This window comes from Prenolepis imparis, unplaced genomic scaffold (genome assembly GCF_030444845.1).
Source record: "Prenolepis imparis isolate NDT839.2.m4 unplaced genomic scaffold, iyPreImpa1.0 SCAF_14, whole genome shotgun sequence".
Lineage (NCBI taxonomy): Eukaryota > Metazoa > Arthropoda > Insecta > Hymenoptera > Formicidae > Prenolepis > Prenolepis imparis.
The window spans coordinates 5,089,682-5,104,361 of NW_028141172.1; the positions used below are offsets into that span (position 1 = coordinate 5,089,682).

Consider the following 14,680-nt stretch of genomic DNA (forward strand, 5'->3'; position numbering starts at 1 on the left):
TAGGAACAGAGAATAGTATCTATTACACTATTGCTAATAGTATCTCTAGGGAATAGTATCTAGTAATTTAATTGATCAATCAGGAGGTTTGTATCGTACACTGAATAAAAATTACAAAAATGAACGAATTTACTAGAAAATTTATAATTTTTTTATTATACAAATCTAGGGAAAATTACAAAAATGAACAAATTTACTAGATTTGGACCAATAAAATTATACATTTTCTAGTAAATAATCGACACAATCGACCCCCAAGATTTTTTATCCTATAACTACTAGATATATTCCTTACAGATACTATTAGAAATAATAGAAATATGTAATAGAAATAAAAATATATCCACCAATAGGAATAGAAAACAATATCTTTTACTATTCCTCTATCTCTAGGCAATGTTTGCTGTTATCTAAATAAAATTATAGATGATCATCTAGATGAAATTTTGGCATCATATCTTATCTTTATATAGATAATAAAAATATATATTATCTATATCTACATTTAAGATGAAAAGAAGCGGTCTTAAAAATAATATTATCTTGAAGTTATCTATCGCCATATAATTTTTATCTAGATATATTTAAAACAAAACTATCTTTATCTTATCTAAGATAAATTTACATAGTTTTATTTCATCTTTTTTTAGCTAATTCCAAAATTATCTAAGAGCAACACTGTCTCTAGGGAATAATATCTAGTGGTTTAATCGACCAATCAGAACTTCTTGCCCTGATTGGACAAAACTACTCTACTCTAGTGGGATTTCCGAACACACCCGTCATCTCGCCGACATCAAGAGGGGAAAAGGGAATCGGTGGCGCGCGATTACCTCACGAGCGGCCGGCTTCCTCGGTGCGTTTTTGCGCGCGGAACGATAACTCCGTCTCTGTCGGTGCCGTGCCGAAGGCAACCGGAACGTGTTCCCGGAACTGTCCGTGGCGTAGATCAGCGAGATCGCTCGTGGATCTCTCGTTTATACAGAGGATCGCGCCGACAGGCAAATGCGTTGCTCCAAGTAGATTTGCGACGTAGGTGCATACATATACAATCCGATCGGAGGGGACGCGACGACGCCGAATATCGGTGAGGCTCTCTCTCTCGCGTACGATTTTTTTCTCTCCTCCCGTCCGACTACTCCGCCTTCCGTCCTCGATTGCGTCATCGGTCGGCCAGACGTTCCCGCCGTAACCTTTTGTCGCCATTCCGTTAAATCGTATATATATATGTAATTTGTATATTTTTATGTCTCCGGTGTTGAGCTCCTTTTTTTTTTGCATTTAAATAGGTACACGTGTATGAAATTTTTATCAGAAAGCTATGATTTTATGCGCGTACACGTGTTATTGTATTCGATCTTTTTTTGTAATCGCCATTTTTAACAATTTTCATTACATTTCCAAGTTAATTTTTTAACATGTTAATTTTCTCTTAAATTTTAAATCAAACGTCACGAACGAATATTAGCGAATTAGGGGGAGAGGGGAAGGAGCATTAATTATGAATTTCTTCAATTTTTTTTTATAAAATTTGTTATGATTTTTTTATGACTAATTTTTTATAATATTTATAATAATTTGATAATGATGATTTTTATGATTATATAATTTTTTATAATTAAATCCATATTTAAACGCTTCTTTAATGTTGATATTTGCTTTCGATGTTTCATATTTGTTCGCTTGATCTCCAGCTTTACAAATATCCTTACCTTCGTAGACAAATAATATTTTGATAATGATGATTTTTAATTTTTATGATTACATAATTTTTTAAAAATAAATCTTTACTTAGATAATGCTTCTTTAATATTTGTTGATATTTGCTAGCGATGATTCGTACTCGTTCGCTTGATCTCCAGCTTTAGAAATATCCTTACCTTTATAGACAAATAATATTTGATAATATAACTGCGATATCTGTATTGATATTAATCATATGGAAAAAATATAAAATAAAAATATAATAATATAAATATAATAAAAATATAATATAGTAATACATATTTATTTCTAGAATGCGTATCACAGTCTATCGATAATGTCGAATGCAGAAGAAATGGACAGTTGCGTGTTAAACACACAAGAGATCAACAAAGAGATCAATGAGGATCCCAAGAAGAGAGGTTTCAACGAAAGTCAAAATGCAAGCTGGAATGAAAGTCAAGATTTTCATCTCATTGACGAAGGAGAGAGCATAACGGATAAGGTGAAGCAGGTAGAAAATAAAGACGCTAATCTCCAAAAGTCTGCTGATTCACAGCAGATTGCAGATACATTACAGATAGATGATAAAGTGATGGCTGCAAAGCCATTAAATGAAGAAATTAAAAATATCGGAGATGAAAAGGTAATAATAGAGAACGAAAAAGTGGGAAACGTCATTAGCGATATAAACGATTCGGAGAGGAAAGACGAGCTTTCCGACGAAGATGAGATCATCCAAGCTACACCTCCGCAGAATCACTCGCCCTCTAGGAAAGGAGTCGACATTACGACGAGTCTGAAGCGCAAAGCCGGACCCTTGGACGAACCACCAACTAAAATCGCCAGAACGATATCCATAGAAGATACAGCGAATACTGAGAAACAACCAGAGGAGGAGGAGAGTCGTCAGTCTGGCGGATCCGACGACTCGTATCAAGATTTGTTCAAGAACATCGACAGGCAGGTGGTAATAGAGGAGACCCAGGATCCCAGCAACCAAGAGTTCGCTCAAAACTCTTTGGCCAGTCCCCAGGAACGCGCAACGATCGATGATGATAAGGCAGAGAAACCTCGTAACTCGGAACAAGCGGTAGATCAGCCAGAGGAAGAAGTTTTCTCCGAGAAATGTTGCAGGGTGGAGAAGGACGAGAATCTGAATGTTTCCGCCAAGTTGACCGACGTCAGCGCGAACGATAGCATTATTGTTAACGTACATTCCATCAACGAGAGCGATTCGCAGGTGGAAGACAACGATTTGTCGATGGAAGCGAAGAGAGACGCTAATTCGACCGAGGCTGCCATAAATGAGAAATCCGCGACTGAAACTTTAGACGAGACGCACAGATCTGAAAGAGTAGAGGATACGGAAGCGCCTTTCAACGAGAGCAACAAGATCGATCGGACGAATTGCACGCAGAAAACCGCTGATAAAGATGGGGAGAAAGAGATCTCGTCTTCCCAGACCAAACTGCGAACCAGCGTGGAACTGATATACGAAGGCGCGAGTCAAACTGGAGATGACAAGGCGAAATCGAAGCTGGAAGTGGTGCAGATCGATGAGGACGAGAAGGTCGTCGACTCGTCGGCCGAGGTGATATACGATGGTAAGAGTAGCAAACCGGAGCCGGAAGTCGTCGAGATCGCTGACGAGTCGCGCGAGGAGAACGAGAGGACTCGTCCGGGACTCTTCCAGGACTCAGGGGAAGGTTCCGAGGTACAGACCCTGGGGAAGAGTAGCTTCGAGAATAAGAGCGACAGCGATTTCAGCTACAAGGAGAGCATGAAGGAATCGTCGTTGGACTCGAGACCAGCAACGATGATGGACAGCAGGATGGTGAACGGTAGCCTCGAGTCCAAGAAAAATGATAACCCTGACCAGACCCTGAGCATGGAATCTGACACCTTCTCCTGCGATACGATCTTTACGAAAGCTGACAGCAACATAAACAGCCTGAAGAAACTGGACAATGTCAAGAGCAGTTCCTTCGTATTCAGGGACCCGGATAACATCGAGATCATCAGTCTGAGCGACAACGACACGTCCAATGTGGAGGAGAAGAGCAAGTCCGAACTGATTCACAACAGCGCGCCGATCAAGACCGTCCAGGTAGAAAGCACAAATAGACACGACTCCCTGAGTCTATTATCGTATAAAAAATATTCATGAATTGATTATTATAAATCCAGAGAAAGCTGTAGAGAGTTTATCATATTAAAAAAATATTTCTTGCATAAATTATATAAAAATATATTATTTCAGGTGGAGCGGGAGATCGGCATATACGTCAAACTCAAGTGCATGATTCACATGGACGAGAGCACAAAGGAGTACGTGAGCAAGGAGCTGACGGCGGTGCAGTGCCAGCCCGCGATAATCGAGGGTACGGTGGGTAGGCAAAAGAACGAGGACAGCCAGTCTTCACTGGCGGACATCTCCGACAATAAAGACTCGCCGTCCGGTTCCGTCAACAGCAACCCTCAATTCTACCAGTTGAACCCCCGATTATCCATCATGTCGTCCATCAGCTCGTCGAGCTCCGCGTCCAGCGCGGCTGCTCTAGCCGCGAAACTCGCCCCGAAAGGCCAGACTTTCACGATGTCGGCGCCGGCGAGACACGCGAAGAAGCTGTCTTCTCAGGACTCGCAGCTGACGGACAAGCTGATGATGCCGGACGAGGTCTACGATCGCGTGACGCGCGAGTGGAAGAATCACCACTTGCTCACCGCGACGGTCCTGACATGCGCCAACACGGAGCTCTCTACCGCGAATATCAGGAACAGCGTCGAACTAATGGATCATCGTAATAATCTTCAGCCCCTGAGGGACAACTTCGTTCGCTCGTCGACGCCGTCGGAGGAGGCCGCGGATGCGAAAATCGAGCTAACCGTCACCCCGAAGAGCACGAAGAAGGGAAAGGCTGTGAAGAGACCGAGAAGCAAAATGGCCAGGTCGAACCAGACCAACCAGATCAACGGCAACAACGTGGCAAGTACCGAGCAGACTCTACAAGCTTCCTCTTCTGTCGCAGAGGCCGGAGACACTCCGTCCAACCGGAAGAAGAGCAGACTGGAAAATACGGAGAGTAAATTGAACACGGACGTACCGACGAATTCATCATCATCATCACCGCAAAACGATCCGGCCGACGAACTGATCGGTAAAAGCGTATTCGCCAAATGGTCGGACAACAATTATTACCCCGGTCTGGTGAGCGATCGGTTCAAGGTCAAGTACAAGGTCAACTTTTACGACGGCAAGAGCAAGACCCTGATACCGGATTTCGTGATACCGATACCAGATAAACTTAGAGAGGGTCTGTCCGTGTACGCAACCACGAAGGCCAACGATTACGGCTCCTGCGGCATGATCGTCGACTCCCACGCCTCATCGTCGTCGACGATGAGCAACGGCCAGAGTGACAACGACACGTACTACACGGTGTTGACCGACGAGGGCGAGCGATTGCGCGTGCAAGTGCGGGACATCTTTCTTTCAGTCGATCAGGCGCAGCTGCTGAAGGAAGAAGTGGACTCCACGAGGAAGAGCTCCTTGTTGAGCACCCCGAAGGCGCTCGGCCAGGTGACGCTGGACAACATGGTGGACGGCAAACGGCGCTCCAAGCGAATCGGCACCCCGGTCTTCTCTACACCCAAGTCCAGGAGCAGCGGGATCAGCGGTTCGAGCAAGATGAGTTTCTCGGAGCCCTCGGTATCCGGAGTGTCCGTCAGATCGAAGGACAAAACGGTCTCGGAGAATGAGGGAGTATCCAGTGGCGAGTCGAACGTCGAATCGACCGAGGACGAGCTTGCTCTGAAAGGTGTCCAGAGAGAGATCAGCGGGACCTCGCAGCAGGAGAAGGTGAAAGGTCCGCAGAGCAGAATCAAGGGTAGATCGCGCAACAGGAATAGGGTAGACGATCCGGAGACCATCGCCAAGTACGGCCCGATCCCGCCAGCCAACTCCAACATCTTCAAGGGCATGTCGTTCATCCTCACTTGCCTGTCACCGAAGGACTTGGATAGGTACAGACCTTGGAACAAGTGTTTTCCTCTCCTCTCATTCATTTAGCAATTTTAAGAATGTTAGAAATATAAAAGAAGACATTAGTGGGGAACGTCGATTTTTAATATTAAATAAGTGGAAATATAAAATTAATAATTAAAAAAAGTCTCTTTTTGTCAAAGAAATGTATCTTTTTTCTGGAATTAGGTTCTTCTGTGGAATTTTATTAATAGTTATGATTTAAAAAATATTTTTTTCCTGCAAAAATGTATCTTTTCCCTGGAATTGAAACATTTTATAGAATTTTATCAATAGTTGATTATATAAATTTTATTAAATATATATATTATTTTATCAATAGTTGATTATCTAAATTATTAAATATATTTATTATTTTATCAATAGTTGATTATATAAATTATTAAATATATTAATTATTTTATCAATAGTTATATAAATTATTAAATATATTTATTATTTTATCAATGGTTGATTATATAAATTATTAAATATATTTATTATTTTATTAATGGTTGATTATATAAATTATTAAATATATTTATTATTTTATCAATGGTTGATTATATAAATTATTTAAAAAATCTCAATTCTAGAAAAAAGGATATATTTTTTAAATCAACTATTTAATTCCACAAAAAATATCTAAATTCGAGAAAAATATATATTTTTCAAATCAAGTGAAATTTTTGTGAAATTTTATCAATAGTTGATTTAAAAAAATATATATAAATATAAAAATATATAAGAATCTTAGATTCTGGTTCTCTGTACTGTATTAATATTTTCTTATAACAGCTCGAATTATTCTTTTTAAATTTTAATAATTTATTCTCTTTATTAATTTTCTTCTACACAGTATCCTTCTTCAGTATCCTCTTAAATTATCCTAACGCTATTTCAGGTATCAAGATGTAGCGCCCGCTATATCAGGCGTAGAAACAGAAGCTACCGACACCGAAACCGAGAACGAGGAAGACTGGAATGTGTCATTCGACCGCGAAAGATTGCACAAGCAGATCTTGGCTGGTGGCGGTAAGATCTACGAAGACTTCGATCAGATACCAAAGGACGAGTACAAAAATACAAAGCTCATCACAAATGTGCCGAACAGGACAGAAAAAAGCATACTGTGCTTATCGGCCAACATCCATCCGTGCAATCACAAGTGGATCATTAGGTGCTGTTCAGAAGTAAGTTGACGTTTCTCGTCGCACAATAATTTTCTGGTGTTTTCCAGCAACTAAACTTTAAGAAAAAATTTAAAAAAACGTAAAACTTTGAGAAAGCTATGTAGAGCGACAGCTACAAGTTGATACAGATAGCGTTCCGTTGCTGGAAAGCATCTTACAGTTTTGTTACATTTATCATAATTATATTTAATAATTAATAATTATATACTATAAAATATATTATATATAATAATTATATAACATATTATAATTATAATATATAATAATTATATAATATATTATATTATAATTATATAATATATTATATTATAATTATATAATATATTATATTATAATTATATATTATATTATAATTATATAATATATAATTATAAAATTATATATTATATAATTAATAATTATACATATAATATATAATTGTATAATTATATTTTTATCATCACGTTCGCATTATTATCTTTTACTATCATATTTTTTAGGGAAAGACAGTAAACGCAGCGGAAAACGCGCTTCCGACCGGTTGGAGCTTTCACAGGAAAAGCTATGTGGAAACGTTTCAAGCTAGTAACAGTAAGCCGCTGTCGGAGAAGATCGTGATAATTCCTAATTTGGTATACGATAGGCTATTTACCACATTCTGGGGCCTCGTTTGCGAGAACGCGGGCGCGGTGATCTTAATCGCCGAGAATTTAGGTATTTATTTTATTTTATTTTTGCTATATCGCATTCTCTCCTTATTGCAGAACTAGATTCTTTCGCAAATCAGATTCATACTTGAATAAATATTAATATATATGTATATTTTGTTGTAATGCATTACGCACATATATATACATGTATAAAATTTTTACAAAAATTAAAATACAATTATACAAAAAACGGGTAAAGTAATGAGTAAATAACAGTCAGCCACAGAAAACAGAGCGTAATAACTGTGTTCAAAGAAGAAATTTAATAATTCATGATATTTGGATCCCTTTTCAGACTGTCTTCAGCAACTGTCAAATTGACAAAAGAAATTCTATCGTACAAAAAGTATAACGTCAAATTATACAGTTACGCATTAAAGAATACATATACAATATGTAAATTAAAAGAATATATGTTCCAATATCCAGAGAAACTCTCAACATGATCAAACATTGCAACAAGATATTTGAGTAAAATAGGAAAGATTTTAAAAAATAAAGGAAAATAAAGGAAGAATAATAAAAAGGAGGAGACTTGTCAAATTCTTTCATACAATTTCTTTTGTCAATTTGACAGTTGATAAAAATTTATCTGAGAAAAGGGACCAAAAAGTTATATAGATTATTAAATTTCCTTTTTGAAGACAATATTGTTTTCTGCGTCTGGGCTCTTATTTGCTTACTAGTTTACCTAATTTTTGTATTGTTTCATTACATATATAATATACATATATATAATAATTATATAATAATATATATAATAATATATATAATAATATATTTATATATATATATTTCTTTTTTTGTAAAATTGCTTTACACTTTAACCGATAACAATATTCGTGCAAGAACTTATCGAATTGCATTATATTTTTTAGGAGCCATGGAAGCTATGGATTTCGACAATAATGTAGTAGTCGTATCCAATCGGAAATGCCCATCGTGGGCTGTGGACAGAGCAAATCACTTGAATATTCCGATACTGTCTACCATGTGGGTGACTCAGTGCTTAATCGAGGGTAAATTCTGTCCATATGAGCAGCATCCGCGTTACAAATACAATTACATACCAAATTAAGGGAGCTGATTAGTTATGATTTATTATTTTTACCCTACGATGTCTAGGATCAATGTTATTTTGTATAGAATCTGTATTTTATTTCTTTTTTTGCATTTTAAAAATTTATTTTCCCTTATTTTTGTTTAGTTTCTTCGCTATCTCGTATAAAACGTACGAAACGACTTTATCCTGTCGCGAATCACGAGAATGTTTCAATTTTATTTTTTTTTACACGCATCTCTATTATTGTTTTTAATTCAATAATATATTGCACGAAATTTCGTTATTTCTGTTGTACTTTTCTAGAGAAATCACTGACGCAAACTATCTATATTCTTTCTGTTTTTACTATGTACATTGTACATTTATGATGTAATATTGATAATGGCCCACATTTGATATGGCGATTTAGACTTTTGTAAAATGTATAAAAGTGGATGCGCGAAGCCGTAATTTAGTTTTATACACGATAAGAAAATCTTACATAAATCTCCTACAAGAAATCGTATCTTTTTACAATGACTATTGATGATCGTGCTATCAAATGGCAAAGAATCATTTAATTTTTTTCTATATTTATATATAAATGTATATACATATATTTATGCATATTCATATATATGTATTGTAATACAAATAAATTTATATATATTATAATATGTATATTTATGTCTAATATGTATATATATATATATATATATTTACATATATATAAAATATAGAAAAAATATATGCAATATAATCCATCGTTTTGGAAGTATGCAAAATCACTGTGTGATTCTGCTTATACTTTGTAAGAATAGGAAGATGCGAGATTTGAGTTTTCAGTCAGAGAAGAATGAGACAGTTTCATATCAGCAAAACACAACTTATTCCGCTTTCCATTGATTTTTTACAAATATAGACACATCTATTTTGTACGAGATATAATTATCTGTCGTCGAATCTAATTGATTTAATTATTTTTTACGAATAATAATGTACCTTGAGGAGACACACTGATCGCTGACAATTGCCAGGAACAACTTTTCCATAGAGCCGTATGACTTTGTTCCCTAGCAATTGTCAACTTTAATGATACGGTTGACAAAATGCAAAAAAAAGTTGACTAAGCAATGCGAAATGTGTATGTATGTGTCTATACATGCATGTATGAAGATAAGTAAATATACGCGCGTGTACATAAGTAAATATATATACTATACAAATTTTATTATCAATAAGTTAACTAAGCTTATGTACAATGATGTCTGAGATAAAATATAGCAACACATATTTTGGGACATTTTTATCTCTCTTCTTTCCATTCATTCTTCCTTTTTTACATTTATAAAAAGATAATTACTGCGGAGTGGATAATCCATTGAATAAAAATAATAATCAGTAAATTGAAGATTATTTACATTTTACAGATTGTACCAAGTGTTCTTTATATAAGTAGCAGCAATTGAGATGAATTATTATCTCTTACGGATTATACCAGTCAAGGAATAGTAGAGAGAACGACATCACCAGAAGGAAGAAGAGGATCCACACCCTGAGACCAGCGTTGCGTTGGATCGCATGTCGAATCTGCTCGTTGGCCTCCTTTACATTCTCCGTGGATCCTACCACAGTGGTCATCAGCCTGTCCAGGTCCTTATCTTGATCCAGCACCTTCTCCGTAAAGATCTCCTGAAGCTCAGCGATGTGCACCACCTTGCTCTCGATCTGCCTGACCTCCTCCGTCAAGTTATTCAGTTCATTATACAACTGCTCATTCTCCGACTCGAACATCTGTATATCCTCGGCCGAGGGTTCCTCCTCATACGTCAACGTAGACGTGACATCTTCGTTGATCTCCTGTATTCTCATCGGACTCGAGTCGTTGGAGTGACTCTTGGTCTCGCGATTGTCCAGCGATCTCCTGGTCTCCGGTCGACGACGATCCGGCCTGAGATCGGCCTGTAACTTGGCGATCCTCTGCATCTCCAGGGTCCTCTTCACCCGCATCGCCTTCTGCTCCGAGTAAATGTGACAGACGTTCTTCAGGTAATCCTCTATCAGCAGCAGCATGATCTCGCGATGCTCGACGTTCTGCCGGGACAAGTCGTCCTCCGTGGACGAGGCGATTTCCCGCCTAAGATCCTTCACCAGCTGCGAACAGGTGCTCATGATCCGCTGGCCGCCTACGTCGATCTCGTCGCGCTCGGCATCTGTCATCCGCTGCGCGGATGACAGGTAGCTGGAGAAGTTCAGGTAGGCTTTGCGATTCTCTAGCAGGAACTCGCGCAGCCTCGAGATCTGCGCGACCACCGCCTGGACCTTCGTGCAGAAGGCGCTCTTCGGGGTCGCGGCTCTCCTAGGCGACGACGTCACGGTGTCGAGTTCCCTGTTGCGGGTGTCCACCAGTTTCACGCTGGCCTTGAATTGCGCGCTCACGTCCATGACTTTGATGCTTCCCACGTGGCTGGGAATCTGGAGACTGATTGATCCAACTTTTCTCTTCCTCTCTCGGCGCGTGAATATAGTTAATTCATTCTAGAAACATTGAAATACGTATACATATGTGTATCTGACACGTTGAAGACAGAAGACGGATAAGAGACAAAATTTATATATACCTATATATATATTTTCTGAGATTAAAAGTTGAAACAACAAATGCAAAATAATAAAAAGAAAAGAAGGTTTGTTTTATTTTTGCTACGTCACTTTCCCTTCTCAACGCATCCTATTTATTTATGTTTTTGTAAAAGTGTTCAGATTACAAAATGACGATTGTAATTATATATTCATTGTAATTGTAATGAAATCAGTTCCATTATGTTATAAGGTAAATTGATAAAATAGCAAGCTGACAAAATCGTCAATTTTTATGTAAACATCAGTCGTCACATGTCGATTACTTTAGAGGTTAGGTTAGGTTAGGTTGTCACATTTGACGTGTCACATTTTATCGATGTGTATACTTGCCTTGCAGTCCACCAGATTTTCCGGTTTAGTTTGATTATACTAGAACTTCTTTCTTTTGCAATTAATTTTCGCATAGTATTTCTTTAATAACATCAGTCGCTTATCAATATATTAACGTCACATATATTTACACGAAGCGGGGCGGGGAGGTACGAAACATTTTGAAAATGCGCGCATGCGCGATCGCGTCGATACTATCGATAATCGTCGCGCGCGATTGCATCGATACTATCGATAATCGTCATCTTGCGCGATGGCGGCGACTCTTGCAAAGTGCATCGCCCGTCTTCGAGAAAGAGAGTGTATTTTTCCAAGTTTTAGCTTAGTTTGCGCTATAAATTATATTGTCATTATTGTCATATAAAAACCTGTGCTTGGAACGTGGTGTGAAAAAATCGCAGGATGCGCAAGAGTGGCGGAAAAGAATCATCAGGAATCATTCCTACGGATAGGATTTCATGGTAAGTCTCATTCAATCATTTCTCTCTCTCTCTCTCTCTTTCTCTCTCTCTCTCTATATATATATATATATATATATATATATTAATAATTTTATATATATATTATATTAATTATTATATTAATTATATTTATATATATATTATATTAATTATATTTATAATTTTATATATATATTATATTAATAATATTTATAATTTTATATATATATATATATATATAAAATCATTAATATAATACTATATTAATATATAATAAATATAATATTGAATATAATATTCTCTCTCTAAATATAATTTCTATGAAATTATACACATATCCCAGGTAGAATATAAAACTCACAATGACATCATGATGACGTCATTTAAAAGTGATTTTGGAAAAAATTTTTTACATATTACAGTTATTTGTTTATTGTTCACACATATTCTAACAATTATTCAAGCAACATAAAACTTTTTAAAAGTCATCATATAATGCAATTATTTTATATTAAGGGGATTTAAATCTAATGATTACTTTTGTCATCTTTAAATCATTTTTGAATCATTTTTGTCCAGATAACTTTTAAGTGATGAATAAAATCATGATGATGTCATTATGACGTCATTATGAGTTTTATGTTCTACCTGGGTATTGCATTGATTTTCTTCATCATCTTTTTTCGGCTACTGATGATTTTTTCGTGACGTATTTTCACAAGTATCGCTTTATTTAGTCGATGATTATGTATAATTGCACTCGAGAGATGCAAGTAAAAAACACTTTTTCCTGTGTAATTCATCGCGTTGTTGTGGAGAAGTGAAACTATATAACCTAACCCTAACCGAATCATTCATAGCCAGGTGCCCACTTTTTCCTGTGTATATAATATTGATAACAAACTTTCGCACGCTTCTTAATTAAATCCTCGGAAAAAGATTTCTTCGTGTTTCTTTCTTTTCTCTTTAAACACAAAAAGTATCAAACATTGAGAATATAAATTATATAATAAATTGATATATAATAATTATTAAACAAAATTGATATAATAATTGATAATATTTTTTATCTATAATAATAACTGTGTAATAAGTCTAATTTTTTATGAATTACTTAATAACCTACAAGAACTGGTATTTATATAAAAAAATTATACATACAACTCGTGAAGAAAAAGTATATATATAGTATTTATTTCAGCTTCTCGCCAAGAAAGGGATTTGGTTTACAAAAAATTTAATTTAATCCACACTAAATACTAAAAACTAAAACCAAATACCCAATATTTAACTACCTTTAAAATACACGCAATTAATCTGAATATATTAAATAACAATTCTCTATAAACTATTACCGCAAAATTATTACCCATTTATCCATTCGCATAAATAATCTTATATACATTTTAATTAAAATCTTAAATACATTAAAAACACAAAACATATATTACTTAATGCCTTAAAATAACCAAAATACAAGAATATAAAATGTTACGTAAAGAAAAAGTAGAGCTTGTTATAATTCATGGAGCAACAGAAGTCTGAACTAATAATTTTATTTACAATAATATAAAACTAATAATTTTATTTATTATACATATATAACACGTGAAGAAAAAGTAGAGATTGTTATAATTCATGGAGCAAAAGAAGTCTGAATTAATAATTTTATTTGAAATAATAAAAAACTAATAATTTTATTTATTATAATAATTTGAAGTATAAGATATTGTTTAAAAAATTGACCAAAAGTTTTCCTCGAATTTGCCTTAAAACTTTCATTGAGTTATAATCATTTCGATCGTATAGAAATGAGAATTTCACAATGATGAATGAGAATTTTATATAGTATATACAGAAATCTTTTATAAACAAATATAGAAATATATGTATATATATATTTGTATTTTCATTATATAGATGTACAGAAATGGTCTCGAAAAAGCGTATGAAAGTTATTAGAATTGATTCAGGATTAAAAAAATATATATGATGATAAATAATAGAATCACTATTAATATTTAAAATATAATTAAGATAATTATATTTTACTTCTATATAATAAATCTGTTGCACAGTTAATATTAATCTTTTTCCATTATTAATACTTGACATTTATTATATATGTACTATAATTTGACATACATGGTGTTAAAAATTTCACTTATCTATAACATGATATAAAAGTGATAAAATTTATTTATTCTTATCAGTTAGATAAAGTAGTTTTTAGATAGAAAATATAAACAACTACATTTTATGGAAGCACGATATAGTATATAAATATTTTGCATGCAAATATGTTAAGAAATTAGAAATATATGAGTAATATAGAAATATCATAGTATTGTATCTTTTAATATATTATGTTATAAGCGAAACTTATTTTCATAAACGACTATAATATGACGCATGAACCACCATATCTCGTGTAACGTCTTTTAGAGATGCACAGCCTGGAAAAAACATTGGCAAAAGAATTTTATTAACATAAATTTAAAAGAAGCGTAAGGCAACAAATTGAGAGATGTTAAAAATTATTCGTTTTTGACTTGCCAGTTAATGCTAATGCTATATCGATTTCTTTTCAGTACTCTGCGTTGATACCACTGCTT

At 35.1% G+C, this 14,680-nt stretch overlaps 2 protein-coding genes across 5 annotated transcripts; one reads left to right on the forward strand and one right to left on the reverse strand.

The window, feature by feature from the left end:
• The first annotated feature begins 801 nt into the window (after window positions 1-801).
• LOC145945186 (uncharacterized) lies at window positions 802-9,431 on the forward strand. Of its 3 annotated transcripts, none has more exons than XM_083054014.1 (6): window positions 802-1,087; window positions 2,018-3,814; window positions 3,968-5,730; window positions 6,633-6,921; window positions 7,401-7,614; window positions 8,489-9,431. In XM_083054014.1, the coding sequence occupies exons 2-6, from the start codon at window positions 2,042-2,044 to the stop codon at window positions 8,686-8,688; spliced, it is 4,239 nt and encodes a 1,412-aa protein (XP_082910140.1). In that variant the 5' UTR covers window positions 802-1,087; window positions 2,018-2,041; the 3' UTR covers window positions 8,689-9,431. The 3 variants fall into 3 exon arrangements, with proteins under 3 accessions (XP_082910140.1, XP_082910141.1, XP_082910142.1); XM_083054015.1 differs by lacking the exon at window positions 802-1,087 and adding an exon at window positions 1,144-1,217; XM_083054016.1 differs by lacking the exon at window positions 802-1,087 and adding an exon at window positions 1,170-1,289.
• Window positions 9,432-9,466: 35 nt separating this feature from the next.
• Syx18 (syntaxin 18) lies at window positions 9,467-11,777 on the reverse strand. 2 transcript variants are annotated; one of them, XM_083054018.1, is made up of 2 exons: window positions 11,274-11,567; window positions 9,467-11,190 (listed from the first exon to the last, which is right to left on the reverse strand). In XM_083054018.1, exon 2 carries the CDS (start codon window positions 11,095-11,097, stop codon window positions 10,138-10,140), a length of 960 nt encoding a protein of 319 aa, XP_082910144.1. In that variant the 5' UTR covers window positions 11,098-11,190; window positions 11,274-11,567; the 3' UTR covers window positions 9,467-10,137. The 2 variants fall into 2 exon arrangements, with proteins under 2 accessions (XP_082910144.1, XP_082910143.1); XM_083054017.1 differs by lacking the exon at window positions 11,274-11,567 and adding an exon at window positions 11,626-11,777 and having other exon boundaries at window positions 9,469-11,190.
• Between the last annotated feature and the right edge of the window lie 2,903 nt (window positions 11,778-14,680).

Bases quoted from the DNA above. Each gene is read 5' to 3' on its own strand.
- LOC145945186 (XM_083054014.1), top strand. From the start codon at position 2,042: ATGTCGAATGCAGAAGAAATGGACAGTTGCGTGTTAAACACACAAGAG. The intron at 3,815-3,967 runs GTAGAAAGCACA...ATATTATTTCAG, and splicing joins CGCCGATCAAGACCGTCCAG to GTGGAGCGGGAGATCGGCAT. The intron at 5,731-6,632 runs GTACAGACCTTG...ACGCTATTTCAG, and splicing joins TCACCGAAGGACTTGGATAG to GTATCAAGATGTAGCGCCCG.
- Syx18 (XM_083054018.1), bottom strand. From the start codon at position 11,097: ATGGACGTGAGCGCGCAATTCAAGGCCAGCGTGAAACTGGTGGACACC.